This window comes from Phocoena phocoena, chromosome 19, assembly GCF_963924675.1.
Source record: "Phocoena phocoena chromosome 19, mPhoPho1.1, whole genome shotgun sequence".
In the NCBI taxonomy this organism is placed as follows: Eukaryota; Metazoa; Chordata; class Mammalia; order Artiodactyla; family Phocoenidae; genus Phocoena; species Phocoena phocoena.
In genome coordinates this window covers 30154298-30173255 of record NC_089237.1, presented here as the reverse complement: position 1 = coordinate 30173255, position 18958 = coordinate 30154298, and the positions used below count along the sequence as shown (strand labels likewise).

Sequence of the window (18958 nt, the reverse complement as noted above, 5' to 3'; positions counted from 1 at the left end):
AGAAAGCCCATGCGCAGCAACGAAGACCCAACACAGCCAAAAATAAATTAAATAAATAAATAAACCCCAAAACCCCATAAGACATTTGGATCTCAAGTTAGAGCTAGAAAAGAATGCATTTTAAAAACTGCCAGAAATTCCCTGGTGTCCATTGGTTAGGACTCTGCGCTCTCACTGCCGAGGGCCTGGGTTCAACCCCTGGTCAGGAAACTAAAATCCCACAAACCGTGCGGTGCGGCCACAACCCGCCCCCCCATACACACACGCAAACTGCCAAAAAGTTATCTTGGGAATCTCTAACAATGAAGACATTTTCAGTTCCATTAAAGAAAAAAAATCCAAAATGAAATACATATGTATCAGGCTAAGATCAAGAAAAAAAATTAAGTAGGAAAAAAATAATCACAAAAGTGACTTTAATTTGGATGTACTTTTATTTTTTAGAATCAAAGTTTATTCACTTCCTGGTCATAAGCTAGCAGCAATAAAGGAATTAGTCTCTACCTTCAGAATATATCTCTCAAACTAGAGTCAGAATTCTGCTTTAGGAATGAGAATATTAGTAGGGAAATTCAAACACAGTATGCTGTCAAGTCAAATTAGAATTCTATAGGGACTTTCCTGGTGGTCCAGTGGTAAAGAATCCACCTTACAATGCAGGGGATGCGAGTTCAATCCCTGGTCAGGGAACTAAGATCCCACATGCCATAGGGCAACTAAACCCTCACGCCACAACTACTGAGCCCGCACGCCTCAACGACAGAGCCGGCGTGCCACAAACTACAAAGCCCACACGCCTTGGAGCCTGCACACCACAACTAGAGAGAGAAAACCTGCACGCCACAATGAAAGATCCCCCATGCCTCAACGAAGATCCCGTCTGCTGCAACTAAGACCCGACACAGCCAAAAATAAATTGAGCAAATAAATAAATCTTTAAAAAAAATTTGGAATTCAATGATGCTGTAAGAGAGTATGAAAACACCTCCAAACATCTCTTTACCTCCATGCTACAAATGGCCAGGAAAGTCCTGATGTTATCTATGAGATAAACCATCCCTTCTGAGGAGTGGAATTTAATCAGCCAGGCACACCTAGTCCATCCAAACTAAGTTAGGAAGCAAAACTCAAGGGATGCTTTTAACATGCAAATCAGTCATACCACAATGCTCATTCAGACTGCCTCTCTAGAGGCTGACTTCAGACCACAACGTAGTGAGAGGATGCCTGAGGGTTAAGGTTACTTCTTTCTGAATCTTTTGTGCAGAACCACTGGGACACAATCCTTCTGAAGAGCATAATGAACTGGTATTAAACCCAAATAAAACCTGGACAAAGTCTCCACTAGAACAGTCTTCAGCAAGAAGCACTAGGTACCTCTGAGCTCTATTAGGATTTTTTCTTTGCCTCTTACCTCATGTGTGCTGAACGGTAGCCCTTCCTGCACAAATACTACTGAAGACGGAGATGGATTATGACTTAGCTGCTCCTTCGGTTTGACATGAGCTTGCTGGCTGGCTGCAGACTCCTGCATTGTAGTGTTTTCAACAGCCTGAGCTGTGTGGATGGTATAGTTGTACTCAGGTGACTGTGGTAGAGAGCAGGTAATTGCTTGTTCTGTTCCAGCCACAAAAGACGTAATATCTGAGCCTACAGCAGTAAGTGGCTCCAGCTGGCTAGCCTGACTTGTGGAAGATGGATTGCTCTTGTTTGAATTAGCTAGGATATGTTGGCCTCTGTTAGACTGAGATGTTGAGCACTGATTCTCAACAGGCTCCACCTTTACCATCTCCAATTTAGGGGAGGAATGCAACTCATCTACTATCTGAAAAACAGCCTCTAGGTTTAATTCTGACTTTTTATTTTCATCAGTAGCACTGCAAGGCCAATCAGAAGGCAGAAATTCAACTGGATAGGAGGATTGCACTGGAGGATTCTGGGAAAAGAGAAAATAGGACTGTTTGGATAGAAAACCAAATATAAGATTAAGGAGGAAAGCAACAACATTTAGGCTGATGAACGCTAAATATAAACAAATTAAACTTAAAGCTCACTAAGAAAACTTGAATGCCAATCAACTTTCCAGCAGTAGTAGCTTCAACTCTATTGTTAACACTTACACAGGAACTATTATATGTCAACCACTATATTAAGTTTAATACTGGAATGGACCAATAATTCTCAGGGTTAAAGTACACAAAATCAAAAAAGTCATAGTACCCAAAAACCTATTTGTTGATAAAATGTCTATAAACCAAACTCTTCCATAAAGGCTGACAGACAAAAACATCACTTGTATCTGTAATATACTGTTTTAGGAGTGTAGTAAGGAAATGTCAAACACAGGACGCTCACAAGTCCACCAATGCTTCTATAGATTCAGGGGGGAGGTACTGATATTCTGTTCCCAATGATCTGGGAAAAAATGTATGGAATATCAAATGTCCTTTGGTCCTGAGATTATTTATTTTAATAATAAAACAATAGATTAAAATAGCTGTCACTTTTAGACTGATATCTTCAAGATGTATTCTCTTATACACAGTACTTTGCATAGAGCAGGCATTCAATAAATGTTTGCTGAATATCTCGGGTTATAAACATAAGATATGGAAGAGTTACTATTAAATAAAACATGTAGTAAGTCAATATTGCCAAACACATTGACAATGATTGCGTCAATGATTTGAAGGCCATAATGCCAAATAATGTAAATCCAAATGGTTTAAGCATCAAGCTACTTTACTTTAGCTGATAGCCCCACTTATTGAGATCTTACTATGTGCCAAGCACATACAAAGTGCTTTACATACATTATTTCATTTAATCCTCACAAGAGGTCTATGAAATGTGATCATCTCTATTTCCAAAGGATGGAACTGAAGTTCAGAGAAACTTCATAATTTATACAAAGTCACAAAGAAGTAACTGACAGAGTCAGGTTTCAAACCTAGGTGTGCCTGACTCCAGAGTTCTTGCTCTTAACCACTGCAATATACTGACCATTCATGCACACTCATATCTGCAGGCCAACAAAACTAACTGCATTTATTTCCAGAATGTTATCTGAAATACTTCCCTTTTTTCCATTTAAAAATTTTATGTCTACTTATCTCTATTTTCCTACAGTGAACATGTATTGTCTTTGTAGTAAGCAAAGGTCTTCAAAGATGTTTTAAATGATTTATTTAAAACATAAATATAATCAAGATATAACACCAACAGAGCATCTCCAGTATGATCCAGGGGAGAGAATGCCTGGATCTACAGACAAGAGCATCTAATTTGTGAGACAGATATGTCCTTCCAGTGAAGATGAATCGGCTAGACTAACTTGCTTGATGACAGCTGCCATTAAAAACGTCCAGCTGGGCTTCCCTGGTGGCACAGTTGTTGGGAGTCCGCCTGCCGATGCAGGGGACGCAGGTTCGTGCCCCGGTCCGGGAGGATCCTGCGTGCCGCGGAGCGGCTGGACCCGTGAGCCATGGCCGCTGGGCCTGCGCGTCTGGAGCCTGTGCTCCGCGGCGGGAGAGGCCACAACAGTGAGAGGCCCGCATACCGCAAAAAAAAAAAAAAAGTCCAGCTAAGTCTCCTTGATCTGATTCTATACTCCTCAAAAAAAGAAAAGAAAGAAAAGACAAAAAAGAAAAAAGGAATGTTCTTTTGAGTACTGGAATGTCAATAGTAAGGTATTCTGTAAAGAACAGAAGCTATCATGACTACATGATATCAAAGGAAAACAATTCCAATCTTTAAGCAACTATAGCATAAAAATACAAACATGGGATTTAATCTTATCCTAGAAGTAGTAGTCTACAACATTTAAATCAAAGCAATTGCTTCCTAACAAATATGAGAAAACATTGAAGTGCAGTGTTTACAACATGGGGGCTTTCTCATTTTTGACATCATTTTCCTTTCTCCTTTAAAAAAAAAAAGTAATTGTACCATCTTGGAAGGATCTGTCATTTGGTGATTTATATACTTTTAGAGTTTATCTGGTATTCATTTTACCATGGTAATCAATTTTACCATTGTTGACAGTTAGTTGAACAACATTGTTCCAACTAACTGTCAGCAGTGATGAAAATGTTCTCTATCTGTACTATAAAATTTGGTAACCACTAGCCAAACGAAACTATTAAGCACCTGAAATGTGGCTAGGGTGACTGAGGAATGATTTTTTTTTTAACATCTTTATTGGAGTATAATTGGTTACAATGGTGTGTTAGTTTCTGCTTCATAACAAAGTGAATCAGCTCTACATATACATATATCCCCATATCTCCTCCCTCTTGCGTCTCCCTCCCTCCCACCCTCCCTACTGAGGAATGATTTTTAAATTTTATTTAACTTTAATTCATTTAAATTTAAATAGCTACATGTGGCTAGTGCCTAAGAGTAGGCCAAGAAGATAGTGTAGGCCTAGAAGAATCCTCAGACATCATTTACGTCAACTCTTTTTTTTTTTAGAATTGAGAAAAACTAAGGCCATAATCTACAGCTTACCTCTGGCTACTCATTAAGATAAAATTACACTTTGGAATTCTGCAAGGCCAATCGTATTGTACCTGACGCAGGGTATGTCCATTGTTCCCAGCATCTTACCTGGAAGTAGTTGCAGTGTGCATAGGAAGGGGCAGTGGGAGTCACACAACTACTGAGCGCATCCATGTGGGTAGGAGAGCAGCACTGCAGCACAGCTGGAACAAATCCAAACACAGAAAAGCCGTCAACCCAAATAAACCTCTACAGCATTCAAGGCACTCCTCTCTTTCAACTTGGAACAAAAAATTCCAAAAGTTTTCCTTTGTGGGTGCAATAAAATATATTTAGTCCAATTAGGTGCCCTTATTTGTTGAAAACAAATGGTAATAAGGCAATTTTAAAAGTCGTTTAAAAGGGTCATGTCTACTTTTATAAATGATTTCTTTAGCACCTAAACATTTTGTTGCCCTTCTAACCAAACATTTATTCTTACTGAAAGTAGTCATTTCCTTTTACTGAAGATATCAGAACATATTCGGAATTCTAAAATAATTATTTCAATCATTTTAATAGGAACAAACATTTGGAGGAAGATTTTTAAGGATAAAATAATTATAAGTACACTCCAAACACTCCTACTGTTATACAATGCATCCAGTGGAATCTATGAAAAAAATGTTTTAACAATTTAGACAAGTGGTTAGGAATTCAGATTCTAGAGACAGGCTGCCTGGCTTTGGAGCCCAGTTCCAAAATTTTAATAGCTGTATAAACTTGAGCAACATTAATCCCTTTGGGCCTTAGTTTCTGCATTCTGTTAGAATAGGGATAATAATAGTACCTACCTAACATGTTTGTTGTGAGGAGTGAATGAGTTAATATGCACAAAGCACTAAGAACAGTACTGGCATACAGTAAGCAATCAATAAGTAAATAGCTAACAATGCTATTATTTTAGCTAAGGAAATACATTTTCCAAACTTTCTCTTTATAGTTAGGACACCATGAAAAGACTGAACTCTTTCTACTGGTAGAGTCATACCTACAGATGTAGCCTTAATAATAGGTTGAGTCTCCTCTTTTCCAGGGAGAGGCCCTCCAGAACGACTGAGAATCAGTTATAACATCACATCTTTGGATTATACAGAGGATGACATTTGTTGAACACCTACCATATTCCAGGCACGGTCCTAGGTCCTTTACATATATGGCCTCATTTAATCCAAACAACAATTGAATGAGGTATTAACATTACTTTACAAAAATAAGGAAACTAAAGCTCAGGGATGTTAAAAAATGTGCCGAAAGTCACAACGCCTATAGTGACAGAGGCAAACTCCAAAGTACATGCTCTTTAATATATCATAATACTTCCCTAATCTTTTCTTCTTCCTAAATGTAATATTTTAATTTTACTAGAACTCCACTTGCTGAATATTTTTAAGGTATCCTTTTTATAAGGTGGCAACTTTCTCTTTTTTGGTCCATGTTTTTCATATTTTGAGTATGCTAATAATATTACTAAATAATCTTATTCGGTAAACTTTGAAGTGAATTAGCCTAAGGATTGTAAAAATTCATTAAAATGCTTCCCTATTTCTCCATTACTGACTACTGAATTTTTAAACGTCAGAAGTTCATAAAGGCATACAAGAAATAAATATTTTATTTTATCATGTGCATTTTAAGGCATTACATTTTGCACACAGAAGTAAAAAATTAAAATAATGGATAGAATTCTAGTTCAATTACAAACATAAGGGTTGATGTTTTCTGAATTACATAATTTTAACAAGTCCAGTGGTTAAAAAAGCCAGATATTACTAGAATGGTCACATAAAATTCAAGCTGTTGTCATTTCCAATATCCTTGGAGATTATTCAAATACACAATTAAAATGTTTTGGATTTGAACTTGGTTTCCCATAATATTTAAAGGCACAAATATCCTGGGACATAAGTTAAATCCAAAAAGCAAAACAGCAAGGAGGGGTCTGTGGGGTTCGCCAAAACTGAAAAAAACTGGGATCTTTAGTTTTAACAGCTAAGGAAAACTTAGCCCCCTAGTGGCAGTAAAGGACTCAGTCGGGGCTGCAGGTTTTCACCCATCAGGGCACCATAAAAGTGTTTTGTTACAAATAAATCAGTGAACGGTATTAGCTTTATTTTTCTGATATTGCTATGATCTGACCCCATTGTTTACACATTTTGAATAGTTGTTAAAGTGTACTTTAAAATAAATTTCTTGGAGAAATAGCATATATAACAGAGAATATATTAATAGATAGTTGATAGCTGATTTGGAATCTAAGGAAACAGCAAAATAGTGAATATCCTTTAAAGTGTCCAGTTACAAATGGAAAGTAGAAAGGTACCTGCATGAAGAAAGGGAGGACTTGAACAGATAATCCAAAAAGATTCCTCAATGGCTATTTCCTTACCAGTGCAGTGCTACTTCGTATAATCAACAAAATAGAACAAAACAAAGTATTAATAAGTTTACTGAATATGAAAACCTAGCTATAAAACTGCAACTGTGTGCTTAATACATGACAAATTCATTCAGCATGTATTATGAAAGCACTGTGAAAGCACTAACATTTATAAAACTGAGTTTATCGCTATGTCCTAAGACACGTTCATCTGCATAAAGATCTTCCAGTATTTTCCTGAAGGCAGTGTTCACTTAAGGCATTAAATTGCATATAGAATAAAAAACTGGAAATAATGAACAATTTCTATTCCATATATAAATATCAGAGTTGATGACACTTAAAAAAACAACTTTAGGGCTTCCCTGGTGGCGCAGTGGTTGAGAGTCCGCCTGCCGATGCAGGGGACACAGGTTCGCGCCCCGGTCTGGGAAGATCCCAGATGCCGCGGAGCGGCTGGGCCCGTGAGCCATGGCCGCTGAGCCTGGGCGTCCGGAGCCTGTGCTCCACAACGGGAGAGGCAACAACAGTGAGATGCCCGTGTACCACAAAAAAAACAAAAAAACAATTCTAGTAATAAAATAAAGCCAGGATTACTAAAAATTTATCTAAAGGTAAAAATTTTCACATCCACTATAGGTTAGGAAAAGAGGTTCATATACTTTATCCTATGGAGGTAATTCAAATCTATAATTAAAATGTTTTGGACGTGAATCTACTCTCGAATAGTACAGTGTCAACAGTAAGGAAATACCCAATATAAATACTCAAAAGGAAAAACATCCTAATAAATAGTAAATTTAATTTCAAGATAAGTTACTACAGCAACTAGAACCCCAACATCTCCTCATCTACAGTGAGGTAAAGATATGGTTTTCTAGGGACTTCCCTGGTGGCACAGTGGTTAAGAATCTGCCTGCCAATGCAGGGGACACGGGCTCGAGCCCTGGTCCAAGAAGATCCCACATGCCGCGGAGCAACTAAGCCCGTGTGCCACAACTACTGAGCCTGCGTGACACAGCTACTGAAGCCCACACGCCCAGAGCCCTGTGCTCCACAACAAGAGAAGCCACCGCAATGAGAAGCCCGCGCACTGCAACGAAGAGTAGCCCCCGCTCGCCACAACTAGAGAAAACCCGCGCACCGCAGCCAAATAAATAAATTAATTTAAGTTAATTTGAAAAGAAATGGTGTTCCAGCCTATACCCAAAAGAAGTGAAAGCAGAACAGATTATTGTACAACCAAGTTCATAGCAGCATTATTCACAGTAGCCAAAGGTGGAAGCAACCCAGTGTCTATCAACAGGTGAACGGATAAACAAAATGTGGTCCATACATATGGAAATTTCTAGAAAATTATTCAGCATTAAAAAGGAAGGAGGGACTTCCCTGTTGTCACAGTGGTTAAGAATCCACCTGCCAATGCAGGGGACAGGGGTTCGAGCCCTGGTCCAGGAAGATCCCACATGCCACACAGCAACTAAGCCCGTGAGCCATAACTACTGAGCCTGCACTCTAGAGCCCGCGAGCCACAACTACTGAAGCCCGCGTGCCTGGAGCCTGTGCTCCGCAACGAAGAGTAGCCCCCACTCACCGCAACCAGAGAAAGCCCACACACAGCAACGAAGAACCAATGCAGCAGGGAGGGAGATACAAGAGGGAAGAGATACGGGGACATATGTATATGTATAACTGATTAATTTTGTTATAAAGCAGAAACTAACACACCATTGTAAAGCAATTATACTCCAATAAAGATGTTAAAAAAAAAGAACCAATGTAGCCAAAAATAAATAAATTTATAAAAAATAAAAAGGAAGGAAATGTTGACTCATGCCACAGTATCAATGACTCTTGAAATAAGTGAAATAAGCCAATCACAAAAGGACAAATACATGTCTGCTCTTATACGAAGTCCCTAGAGTTATCAAATTCTTCAAGACAGAAAGTAGAATGGTGGTTGCCAAAAGATGGCGAGAGGGGAATGTGAAGTTAGTGTTTAATGGATACAGATTTCAGCTGGGGGAAGACGAAGTTCTGGAAATGGATGGTGGTGATGCTAGTACAATAATGTGAATGTATTTAATGCCACAGAGCTGTACACTTAAAAATGGTTAAAATGGTAAATTCTATGTTACATATATTTTACCTCAAGAAAGAGAAAGGAAAATATAATTGTGCTTTTGCTTAGTTTCTTCTGGCAGCTAAAGAAAACCTCCTGGTGTATCTATGCCAAGTCCCTCTTTCCATAAGAACAAAATCAGCCCTTTTCGGAGAAACTGACAATACAGGCTACCTGAGCATCAGAAAGCTCCTATAACTTGAGATTCCATACTTGTTTATGTACATTATGTAGGATTAGAAGCCTAAAGATCAAATCTTTAAAATTTAATGTACTTTAAAACAATAATAAGCAACCTTCTTTGCCCAAGAGTCAATTCAGAAAAAATTTTTAGTAATGATACAAAATATGTTTTTCAATAAACATATGTACCTTCAGGGGAAGGCTATGCTCTTACAAATCACTTTAGTTAGCCTTTAAAGTATTAATATCTAGGCTCATTTTAAATACAGTTTTTAAAATGTTATCCTTTGTATGTAAATAGTGTTTTAAGTTTTATAGTCTATTCACATACATTAATTCATTTAATCCCCGACCCAAAATATTATTGCCACTTTATAGAAAGGGAAACTGAGGCTGAGTGACATGAAATAATCCACAGAATGTCACAATGTCCATCAGATGATTAACTGCAAAGCTGAGACTAGAATTATTTCATTCATTCAATAAATTATTTACTAAGGGCCCATTATGGCCAAGCACTATGGTAGGTGCAGGGGGATACAAAAATGAATTAGACACAGCCCCACTCCTCAGAGGCCCCCAAACTGGACCCCTGACTCCAGCAGCTGGAGTATGTTCTCTCTGCTTGAGCAGGGTGAGTCAATAGCCCAGGGCCAGTCCCACTGTCACCGGCAGCACAGAAGGGGAGGTCCCCCCACCAAACTATGTCATCTACCCTATCTGGAAGTAACTAACTCTGGGGAAGAGATATATCAGGAAAGAGTCTCTCGCAAAAGAAAAACAAAACAAAAGTCCCTCTTTGTATGACAGGCAGGCAGGCAGCAGAGCACAGTGGCCAAAATAATGAACCCTCGAGTCAGTTTGCCCAGATTTGTTCCCTAGCCCTGCTTGTGCCTGGCTGTGCTTCAGTTTCTAATCTATAAAATGAGGATAACTACATTCCCTATCTTATAAGGTTGTTGTGAGGATTAAATTAATTAATATTTGGAAAGTGCTCAGAATAGTACCCAGTCACAGTGATTGTTATACAAGTATTTGTTAATTAAAATATGAGATAAAAGGCAGCTACAAATTGCTGATCACTGATGTGAGCTTAAAACTTAACGCAGAAAAAAAAAGTTGATTTTGAGTCAATTCAGCATTACAACATGAGTCAAAGGACAATTCCTCAATACAGGACTCTATATATAAATATGAATATATTAATATTCTTATGTATGTTCAAATATATAGAGAATGAGTAAAGTAAAAAGGTCTAAAATGAAGTTTTTCATAAAAAAGGGACATTAAATTATAGCAGCACACTGTGAAAATAGCATTAGAGGAAAAAAACTGAATTCAAGATAGGGTAAGACTAAAAAGAGTCAAATAGCACTGGATCTACAACATTTTGTCTTTGAAGAAGTGATAAGACTTGAAAAAATATAAACGATCTAGGCAAAGAAAACAGATGCTTTAGGACTTCCTTGGTGGTCCAGTGGTAAAGAATCTGCCTTCCATACCGGGGAGCAATTAAGCCTGCGTGCCACAACTAGAGAGAGAAAACCTGTATGCCACAACTAGAGAGAAGCCCGTGAACCAAAATGAAGAGCCCGCACCGCAATGAAGACCCCGTGTGCCACAACTAAGACCCTACGCAGCCCCAAAATATTAAATAAATAAATAAAAAAGAAAACAGATGCTTCAAGAGAGGAATGACAAATGTAAGAAATAATTCAGGTGGGTCAATTTAGGAGTCAGTCTGATAGCAGTTTTTTAGTCTCAATGTTTTGCTTTACTAGAGAAATTAATAATTTATGAAATATTACAAAATTCAAAATTTACTGGTTATACCATTTGAAGACCAGATCCAAGTTTATTTTCAATATAACTAAGGTGGTTTTTTTTGTTTCTTTGGGGGTTTTTTTGCGGTACGCGGGCCTCTCACTGTTGCGGCCTCTCCCGTTGCGGAGCACGGGCCCCGGACGCACAGGCCCAGCGGCCATGGCTCACGGGCCCAGCCGCTCCGCGGCATGTGGGATCCTCCCGGACCGGGGCACGAACCCGCATCCCCTGCATCGGCAGGCGGACTCCTAACCACTGCGCCACCAGGGAAGCCCTATAACTAAGTTTTAAATGAAGTTGAGTATTGTTTTTTACTAAAATTTGATCCAAACCTCAAGTCATATAGTTCACTTTGAAATGATACAAGTATGACCATTATTCCAAAATTAGTTACTTTATTAGGATTTGGAGAGCTGGATTTGGGAGTGATTATCATCCTGCCTCTGAGAATAGTATTTTACTTAACTCTGGGAAAGTCATTTGTAAAACCCTTCATAAACAGGTACTCACTAAATATTGGTTAAATTGCTCACTACTTTTTGCTTCCTTCACCTAAAATTTGGAGGAATTAAGTACTTGTACAGTATTTCTTTAGCACTTCCTTTTCCATAGCAGGTCTTTTGTATTTAACAATACAACTTTTTATTTTTTTATTTATATAGTACTTTAGAATGTTCAAAGCGATTCTGCCTACATTGTATCATAGAACTACTCTATATATTTGAAGTCATCATGAAATCATTAGATTTCTTTTTCTCTTAACCTCAGAACCTTCACAGTCATTTCAATTATCCATATCAAAGAAGACAAAACAAAAAATTCACATAACCCCAGATTCTATTTCATATTCACTCTACATTATCAAAACATCAGCAGCACTTAGTTGTTCTTTTAATGTGTCTCTTCCCTAGTCCTTACCTTGGACTCTTGGAGACGATTTCCAGTGTAATTATCAAATTAATAAATTTATTTATAAATTTAAATCCAAGCTAACATAAAATATTTTAAAATAACATATGTCCTTAAATCACAATAATTTAACAAACAGTATTTCCATAATGAGGAATAATATTAACTATCTGTAGTGTTTTCTAGTAAATACTATATAACTAGTTCTCATAAAATTTAGAACTAGGAGTTTCCAAGAGGATTGTTTGGAACTTGGAATACATTTTCCCGTAGAAACATCATCATATAGGCTAGTCTGGCTCCTAAGCCAGACTATAACCATCTATACCTTAACAGAAGGACCAACAGTAATATAGAACCTAACCACTATGTCTAATATGTCCATAGGAAAATTTCTCCAAAATTCCAAATTAGAAGGCCAAGAACATTTCTACATCTCTCTGTTGCAGTCCTTCTAAATTTCAACTCCCCAGAAACTTTTTGAGTCTTTAGTCTTTAGTAGTGTGAGGAGGGGGGTTTGGAGGGAAGTTCGGAAAAGAAAGAGAAACATTTATTGGTAAAAGGAGGGGAAGTAGGGGTATTGTCCAGTTGACAGGCTGTAGAACATAAAGCAAGTGTAAGAAAGGCACGGACTGGCTCTCTGTGTGTATGTGTGTATATATATGTGTGTGTGTATATATATATGTATATATATATATATATATTCTATGCATATATGGAAGGCAGCCAAAATTATAATTTAGATAGAAATGCCTAATTTGTTTGTTAAAATATTGGATTAAACTCCTCAATAAAAATCTGATACTATTTGTTGCTATACATAAGATATATAACTTATAACATGAAATTAGTCATCTTCTGTTTTTAAAGATCACCCAGATATTTTTGTTCTTCAAAGAAGTAGCTGAAAATCTGGGAAAAAGAACTAGGCCTCAACTTCTTTTTATATAATAAGGTAAAAAAATTTTTTTAAATCTCTAATAGGTAAATGATTAGAAGTGCTATATCATCTTACTCCATATAATTCCTTCCCCTTTTCCTTCTCAACTCCATCCTCCAAAACAGTAGCAGCTCCAAAAATCTATACAACCCAATCTAATTTAAACTCTGGTTTTATTATTTTAATATTATTAAACTTAAGTGCTTTGAGAAAACAAAGCAATCCCTTTTACTGGCCATATTTAGGTAAACCACAATGAGCCAATAATAAAACAATATGTTGGATGCTACCAGCTAGAAAATAGTGAGTATTATTACAAATGGAACAGTTCCCAAATTTACAACTTTTAAAAGGCAACAGATTATTTACTCCCTTATCTAATTCACATGCCTTCCACTTATTTTAGCTTTTGATTTCATCCTGCCTGGGAAAACTGGTCTAACAAAATACCTCTAGAAATTGCTTCCAGATGTACTTAATTAATAAGCCTAGAACCTTAATTCATAGGACAAAGGATTGCCCCCTTTCTTCTCTTCCCAGTCTTTTCTGAAAGCCTTGACCCTTGACTTGTTTCTATTGCCCCATTTCATCACTCTGGGTAAACACTACATGAAAACACACATCACCTCTATGGTGCTTCTGCAAAACAATGAAATTGTTCTGAATTAAATGGTAATGCTATCATTTTGCAAAAATATACCCCCCCCCAAAAAAAAGACACTCCCTAGCCCCAAGAAGCTAAATAGAGGGTCACTATCTTAAGGATTCCCAATGAGTGGCTTGAGATCTACTAGCAGGCCTTCCATGCCCTTGGCTGGGCTCTGGGTCAGTTGTCATTGTCAGGCTCTTCTCTCTGCTACTCCCAGTTCTTCACTGGCTGGGATTAACACTGCAGGGACTGCACTGCCAAACCACACCATCACATTTTTACTACAAGAATATAATTTAGTCTTAAGAGATGGTGAGTTGCTCTTCTAGTAAACTTCGTTACTGAGATACTAACGTGATTTCGTTATGAGGTAGTCTCACCTACATAACTAAAAAATAAACAATGTAACATGTATATAAGCAGGTTTTCTAAAAAGAAAAAGAAACCCACAAAAAACAAAAAACTACTACACCAGGAGCAGGAGTTATACCAAGGTCTGATGTACTAAGTCTTAATTTTATTACTAGGACATATTTTGAGGATACAACAGTTTCATTAAAACCTACATCTTTATGCACGAACAGAATTTTCACAACTTTTAAGAATCAATGAAATTTTACATTATTGCTAAATAATGTGTACTCATGAGAAATCTTTGACATTTCTTAAGTGCATATTCCTATTTTTGTTTAGGCATATAGAAACACATTAAAAAAATATAAATTCTCATTAAAAGTACCTTAAGAGAAGCCACTGAACTTGAATTTCTCATACCTGTTGGATAGTAGGCTTGGGAGTACTGCGCTGACGGTGTGTAGTTACTATATTTCTGGGAGGAGCTGATCATTGTTTGAGGACCTTGTTGAACATGTACGGATGTGGCACTGGGCTGCAGGGTATATGTAACCTCAGTTGGAAACCTCTGTAGTACAGGAAATGGAACCCCTTTATCTGAAAAAGTGAGAGACGTTTCCACTTGTCCTGGGTGCATTCCAAGAGAGTTCTGCCATGTTCTAGGAGGAATCGGGGTCCGATCTAAACCTTTCAGAGGGAAAGGACCGTGGTTGTGGGATGAAGCTGATACGTAGGAGTAAGGAGACAAACTATCTCGCCGGAACGACCGGTGGAATTGTCCTACAGCCACTGGTCCTGCATAAAAGAGGAGGAGCACATTTACTAATCTTACATTACACCACCAGACGTAGTAAACCAAAAGTCACAAAATATGCGCTTCTCTTCACTTGTGGCTATGTTGAGGTCTCAGCCACTTTTAACACAACAGAAATTTATTGGTAAAAACAAGTTGTTCAGAATCCACAATATGAGATTACACATATAATGCTGAAAAAATAATCAAATAACTTTTGTCTGGTTCTCAATATGACTGTCATAAGAGACAAAGTAGCCAACTCTAACATTAAATCAAATGTTAAATGTCATCTTACCTTTCACCTCAACTGACTGACCCAGATTTTTCCAATCTGTAAACTACTTCCTAGAAGTTTTAGAAATTCCAGTCTTTCAAATCATTTAGGAACCTTAATAATGGGCACAAAAGTAAGCCCTCAACCATATACATAAAAGATATAAGTGTGGAAGAAATAAAAATTATAACACACACCAAAAAGTAATTTAATGTTCTTTGCTCCCTTTCAATTTTTTCAAATTTTAATACAAATCTTTGCAGAAAAGTCAAGCTTGAAAACTCTGGCTTGTTCACTCCTTAACTCAATCAATAATTTTCCATGGTCTTTTTTTCTTCAGAGTATCTCTAGTGGAGCCCCTTCCTAGATATCAATGGCTCTCAAACACTGATTTACATTTGAATCACCTGGAGAATTTGTTAAAAATCCACACACTCAGGCCAAGAGATTCCAGTATTTGCTTTTTCTTACCTAGCAAAGTAGAAAGGAATTAAAAAGTGGAGATGAGGAAGAGAGAAAAAGGCCAATACTATGTAATGCGGAAAAGGAAAATATAAATGTTGCAAGCTGAACTTATTTTAAAGACTGTGGTTCTTGAACATATAGCTAGCCTAATTTACTCTTAGGAAGGGCTTTACGCACTAAATTATTTAGTTCACAAGGTTTTCTCAATTTGTTTTATTAAACTAATCCATAAAACAGAAGGAAATCTAATTTATGTGCTACTCATCTGCTAAAGATGGCACTCAGGTACCTACTTTCCCAAATATTTAAACTGTAAAACCATTCTACATGTTACACTTCCTTTGTTCTAGTATTTCTATAGTGTTTAATTTCCTCTAAAGAATAAAGCATTAGGGAGCGCTCTTAACCACTTCTGGTTTGCCGCTGCCTGATTCAAATTGATTTTGGCTCAAATGAACTCTTAAGATAAAATTTAAAAAGAATAAAGCATTAATGCCAAAAATAAACAAACATATGCATACATATATGTAAACAATTCTGGAACCTGGAAATCAAGAGCTCTAAATCTAATGTGGAAAAAAAAAAATCTTAACTCAGAAGATTAAATGTATTTAAATGATACATCTCTTAAAAACTACTTTTCCTTTTTTCCTTTAAAATGCAAACGTAGTTTTTATGCTACTTGACTAGCAATTCCACATGTATACACACTTTGAACTACCACTGAGAATTCTTTGTTCTAAGACCTAAAGAAACATTTTTTTGCTCTTCACAAACAGGTGTTTCTGAGGTCCCAAACTACCCACCACTTGATTTTTTCTTGGATGCTAAAACTTCATGTTGCTACAGTGTGCCCTTCTTTACTCTCTTTAGGGTTAAGTTGTTGATGAATTTTCAGACTGTCAATAACTTAAGCAGATAATTAACGAATGCTCTACCTTGATTTCTCAAATTCTGGTTTAGATCTGAATTAAAATATAATTCTGGTTTAGATCTGAATTAAAATATAATTCTACTTCTACTACAATAAATTCTGAGTGATGGCCAAATATTTATATTCTTTAGATGCTGCTAACATAAGGACACGGTTAGGATTAGAAGGACATTCCTTTCAATTTGTTTTTTAAAAATAAAGAACTAAAACATGCTCAGCTCTTATTTATTCTTCTGTTAAGGGTTCTATTCTGACCAACTTTATAGAACATCACCTACATGTCTTCAGAACATCTAAGACATATTTGGTAAAGATTAAATCCAGAATCCTGGAACTGTAAGGCAGGCTGAATTTCTGTTCTTAAATTTTCTAGTGCGTCTATAAAAGTGAATCTGAGCTAATCAATCCCCAGGAAAGAATTTGCCTCCTTCCCAACACTTGCCTCTTGAGAGCTTGTTATCCCCAGGCAAAAACAGATTATCTAGTGCTCAGACTTGCTGCTTAGCTCAGAAAACTTTAACAAGTAGTGTAAAATAAACTGCCACTAAAAACAAAATAACAATAGTGGGCAAACAAAACAGGGAAAAACAGGTGATCCTCACATTTCTTATCAAGTACATTCTCAAAAGGTGAACAGGACAGCCGGCTCAGTGGATCTAGGTAAGACAACTAGGTCCGAAAACAGAGGACTCTACTGTAAAAGAGAAGTATTTAAACCAGAAGCTGCAGTGGAACACAGAAAACAGAAAGGAAACTGGGAAGGAGCAGTGTAGTCAGGCATATAACCAAGGCAAGAATCAAGCAGAATAAAAATTAGGTGAGGCAAAATAGAAGAGCCAAGGACTTAGAACACGAAATTAAAGCAAAACAAAGTTGGGCCGGTATTCTTGAACTTAAAATTACATTCCACCCAAACCAGTAACACAGTTCCCTAGTGAACCAAGCCTGTGGTGTAGACAATCCACACCTGACACAGCTTCTGCACACACCAACAGGGAGAATGGTAAAAAAACAGGAAATGCATGAAAACTACAATAATTTAGGTATATATGGATTGATGTATTATCTATACTGAAAAAGTATGAATTAAATTTATGTTTGTCAACAAATAATCTTTAAAATGCTGACCAACTGAACTGTAAGTGAAGAAAATCAGATCCTATGTAGTCCCTGTATTTCTTCAACTAAAATGAACTCTATCCTTAGAATACAACTGGGTTTAAGATAGGGGAGAGAAAAAGAAAATCAGAGAGGAGTTGGCTTGTATGTATGTATGTTTCTTTCTTTCTTCCTTTGAAGTGGTTATCCTATTTTTCCCACGGACACATTTTCAGTCTTTTCTCCTTATGCCCACCAGACACACAATCTGAAAAACAAATATCCATGTCAGAGATTCTACCAAATGAATGCCAAGGTATTGTCTCCACTGCCTCTTCCCATTCAATTCCCCACCAAACTCAATGACCATTATATGGAAGTAAGCGGCTTAATATTCCTTTAGAACATTCCTACGCCACTGCTGTTTTTCCAACTGGTTACTAGAACTCTAACCTAATCTCTTATCTACTAAACTCCACAGATACACAACCTAATCCCTTATCTTCTAAATTCCAAATGAACATTGCTTCATTCATAACCCTGGGCCTAGGTTACACTGAACATAGTGTTACTTTTATTCGTATATCTAAAGTTTTTCCATAACTGAGAAGTAACCCAGACACTTCTGTGGTGTGCTCCAAGGACAAAGAACAAGATAAACTCAAAGGGTCAATACTGCCACAACAAAGAGTTACAGGACTCCTATCACTCTGTCACAATGTGACCACTGCGATGTCCCAGAGCCCTCCCAAGCAGCATGCCCTGTCCCTTTCCCATCCCATTTAAGGAAAGACATTAGCCCCATTTTTCTCTCGCTCAGCACACTGAAAGCATAGGTACTCTGCCCAGTCAGCAGATGACTTGCCGGTTCCCTGGCTATAAAAACAGACAAGCAACCCATGCTCATCGTCGACTCTCCCTGGCTACCAGGAAGTCGGCCCACTGTTCTTGTAGCGACCCTTCTCTTTAATAAACTCTACCTTGTGTCTGCAAATTCTTTTCCAACCCGCGCTCGGACCACAACAACTCTTATGTTAAATCCATGTTAACATGATGAAAATGTCTCTATTACTCTTTTAGTTGAAGGTAAAGAATGAATTCTCGTTATTATATTCTGTTGCTTTCTTGGTATGCTGCTTCATATCACGGACTCTTTAAACAGTGAAAGGGAATACTGCCACCCTCACCTTCCTGGAAGAGGGGGAAGGGCATCAGAAACCAAGTTTATAAAATAAATTTCTATCAGAGAGTTTTTGAACTTTGAGTAAATACAAACTTATACATAGAAATTTTTTTCAAAACTGAAAGACTGAAGGCAACAGTGAAAAATTCAAAGGCTGCAAATGTGAGCTTTCTAAAATCCTGTTTAACTAGAACTTGACAGCTGTAAAGAAAACCATTTGTGCCTTACATTTGTCTAACCATAACACCTAAATAAGCATCAGGTCTAATCAGCTATAATGAAAGAACTGTTCAGCCAATTCATTCTAC

The 18958-nt window shown here is 37.3% G+C and overlaps 1 protein-coding gene across 1 annotated transcript in view; it reads right to left on the bottom strand.

The window, feature by feature from the left end:
• Positions 1–18958, bottom strand: part of HSF5 (heat shock transcription factor 5) — a 48377-nt gene that overhangs the window by 28036 nt on the left and 1383 nt on the right. The window contains exons 2-4 of the mRNA XM_065897634.1: positions 14321–14695; positions 4609–4703; positions 1415–1936 (exon numbers count right to left, since the gene is read on the bottom strand). Of these exons, the coding sequence (XP_065753706.1) occupies positions 1415–1936; positions 4609–4703; positions 14321–14695 (992 nt within the window). The remainder of the gene's footprint in view (positions 1–1414; positions 1937–4608; positions 4704–14320; positions 14696–18958) is intronic.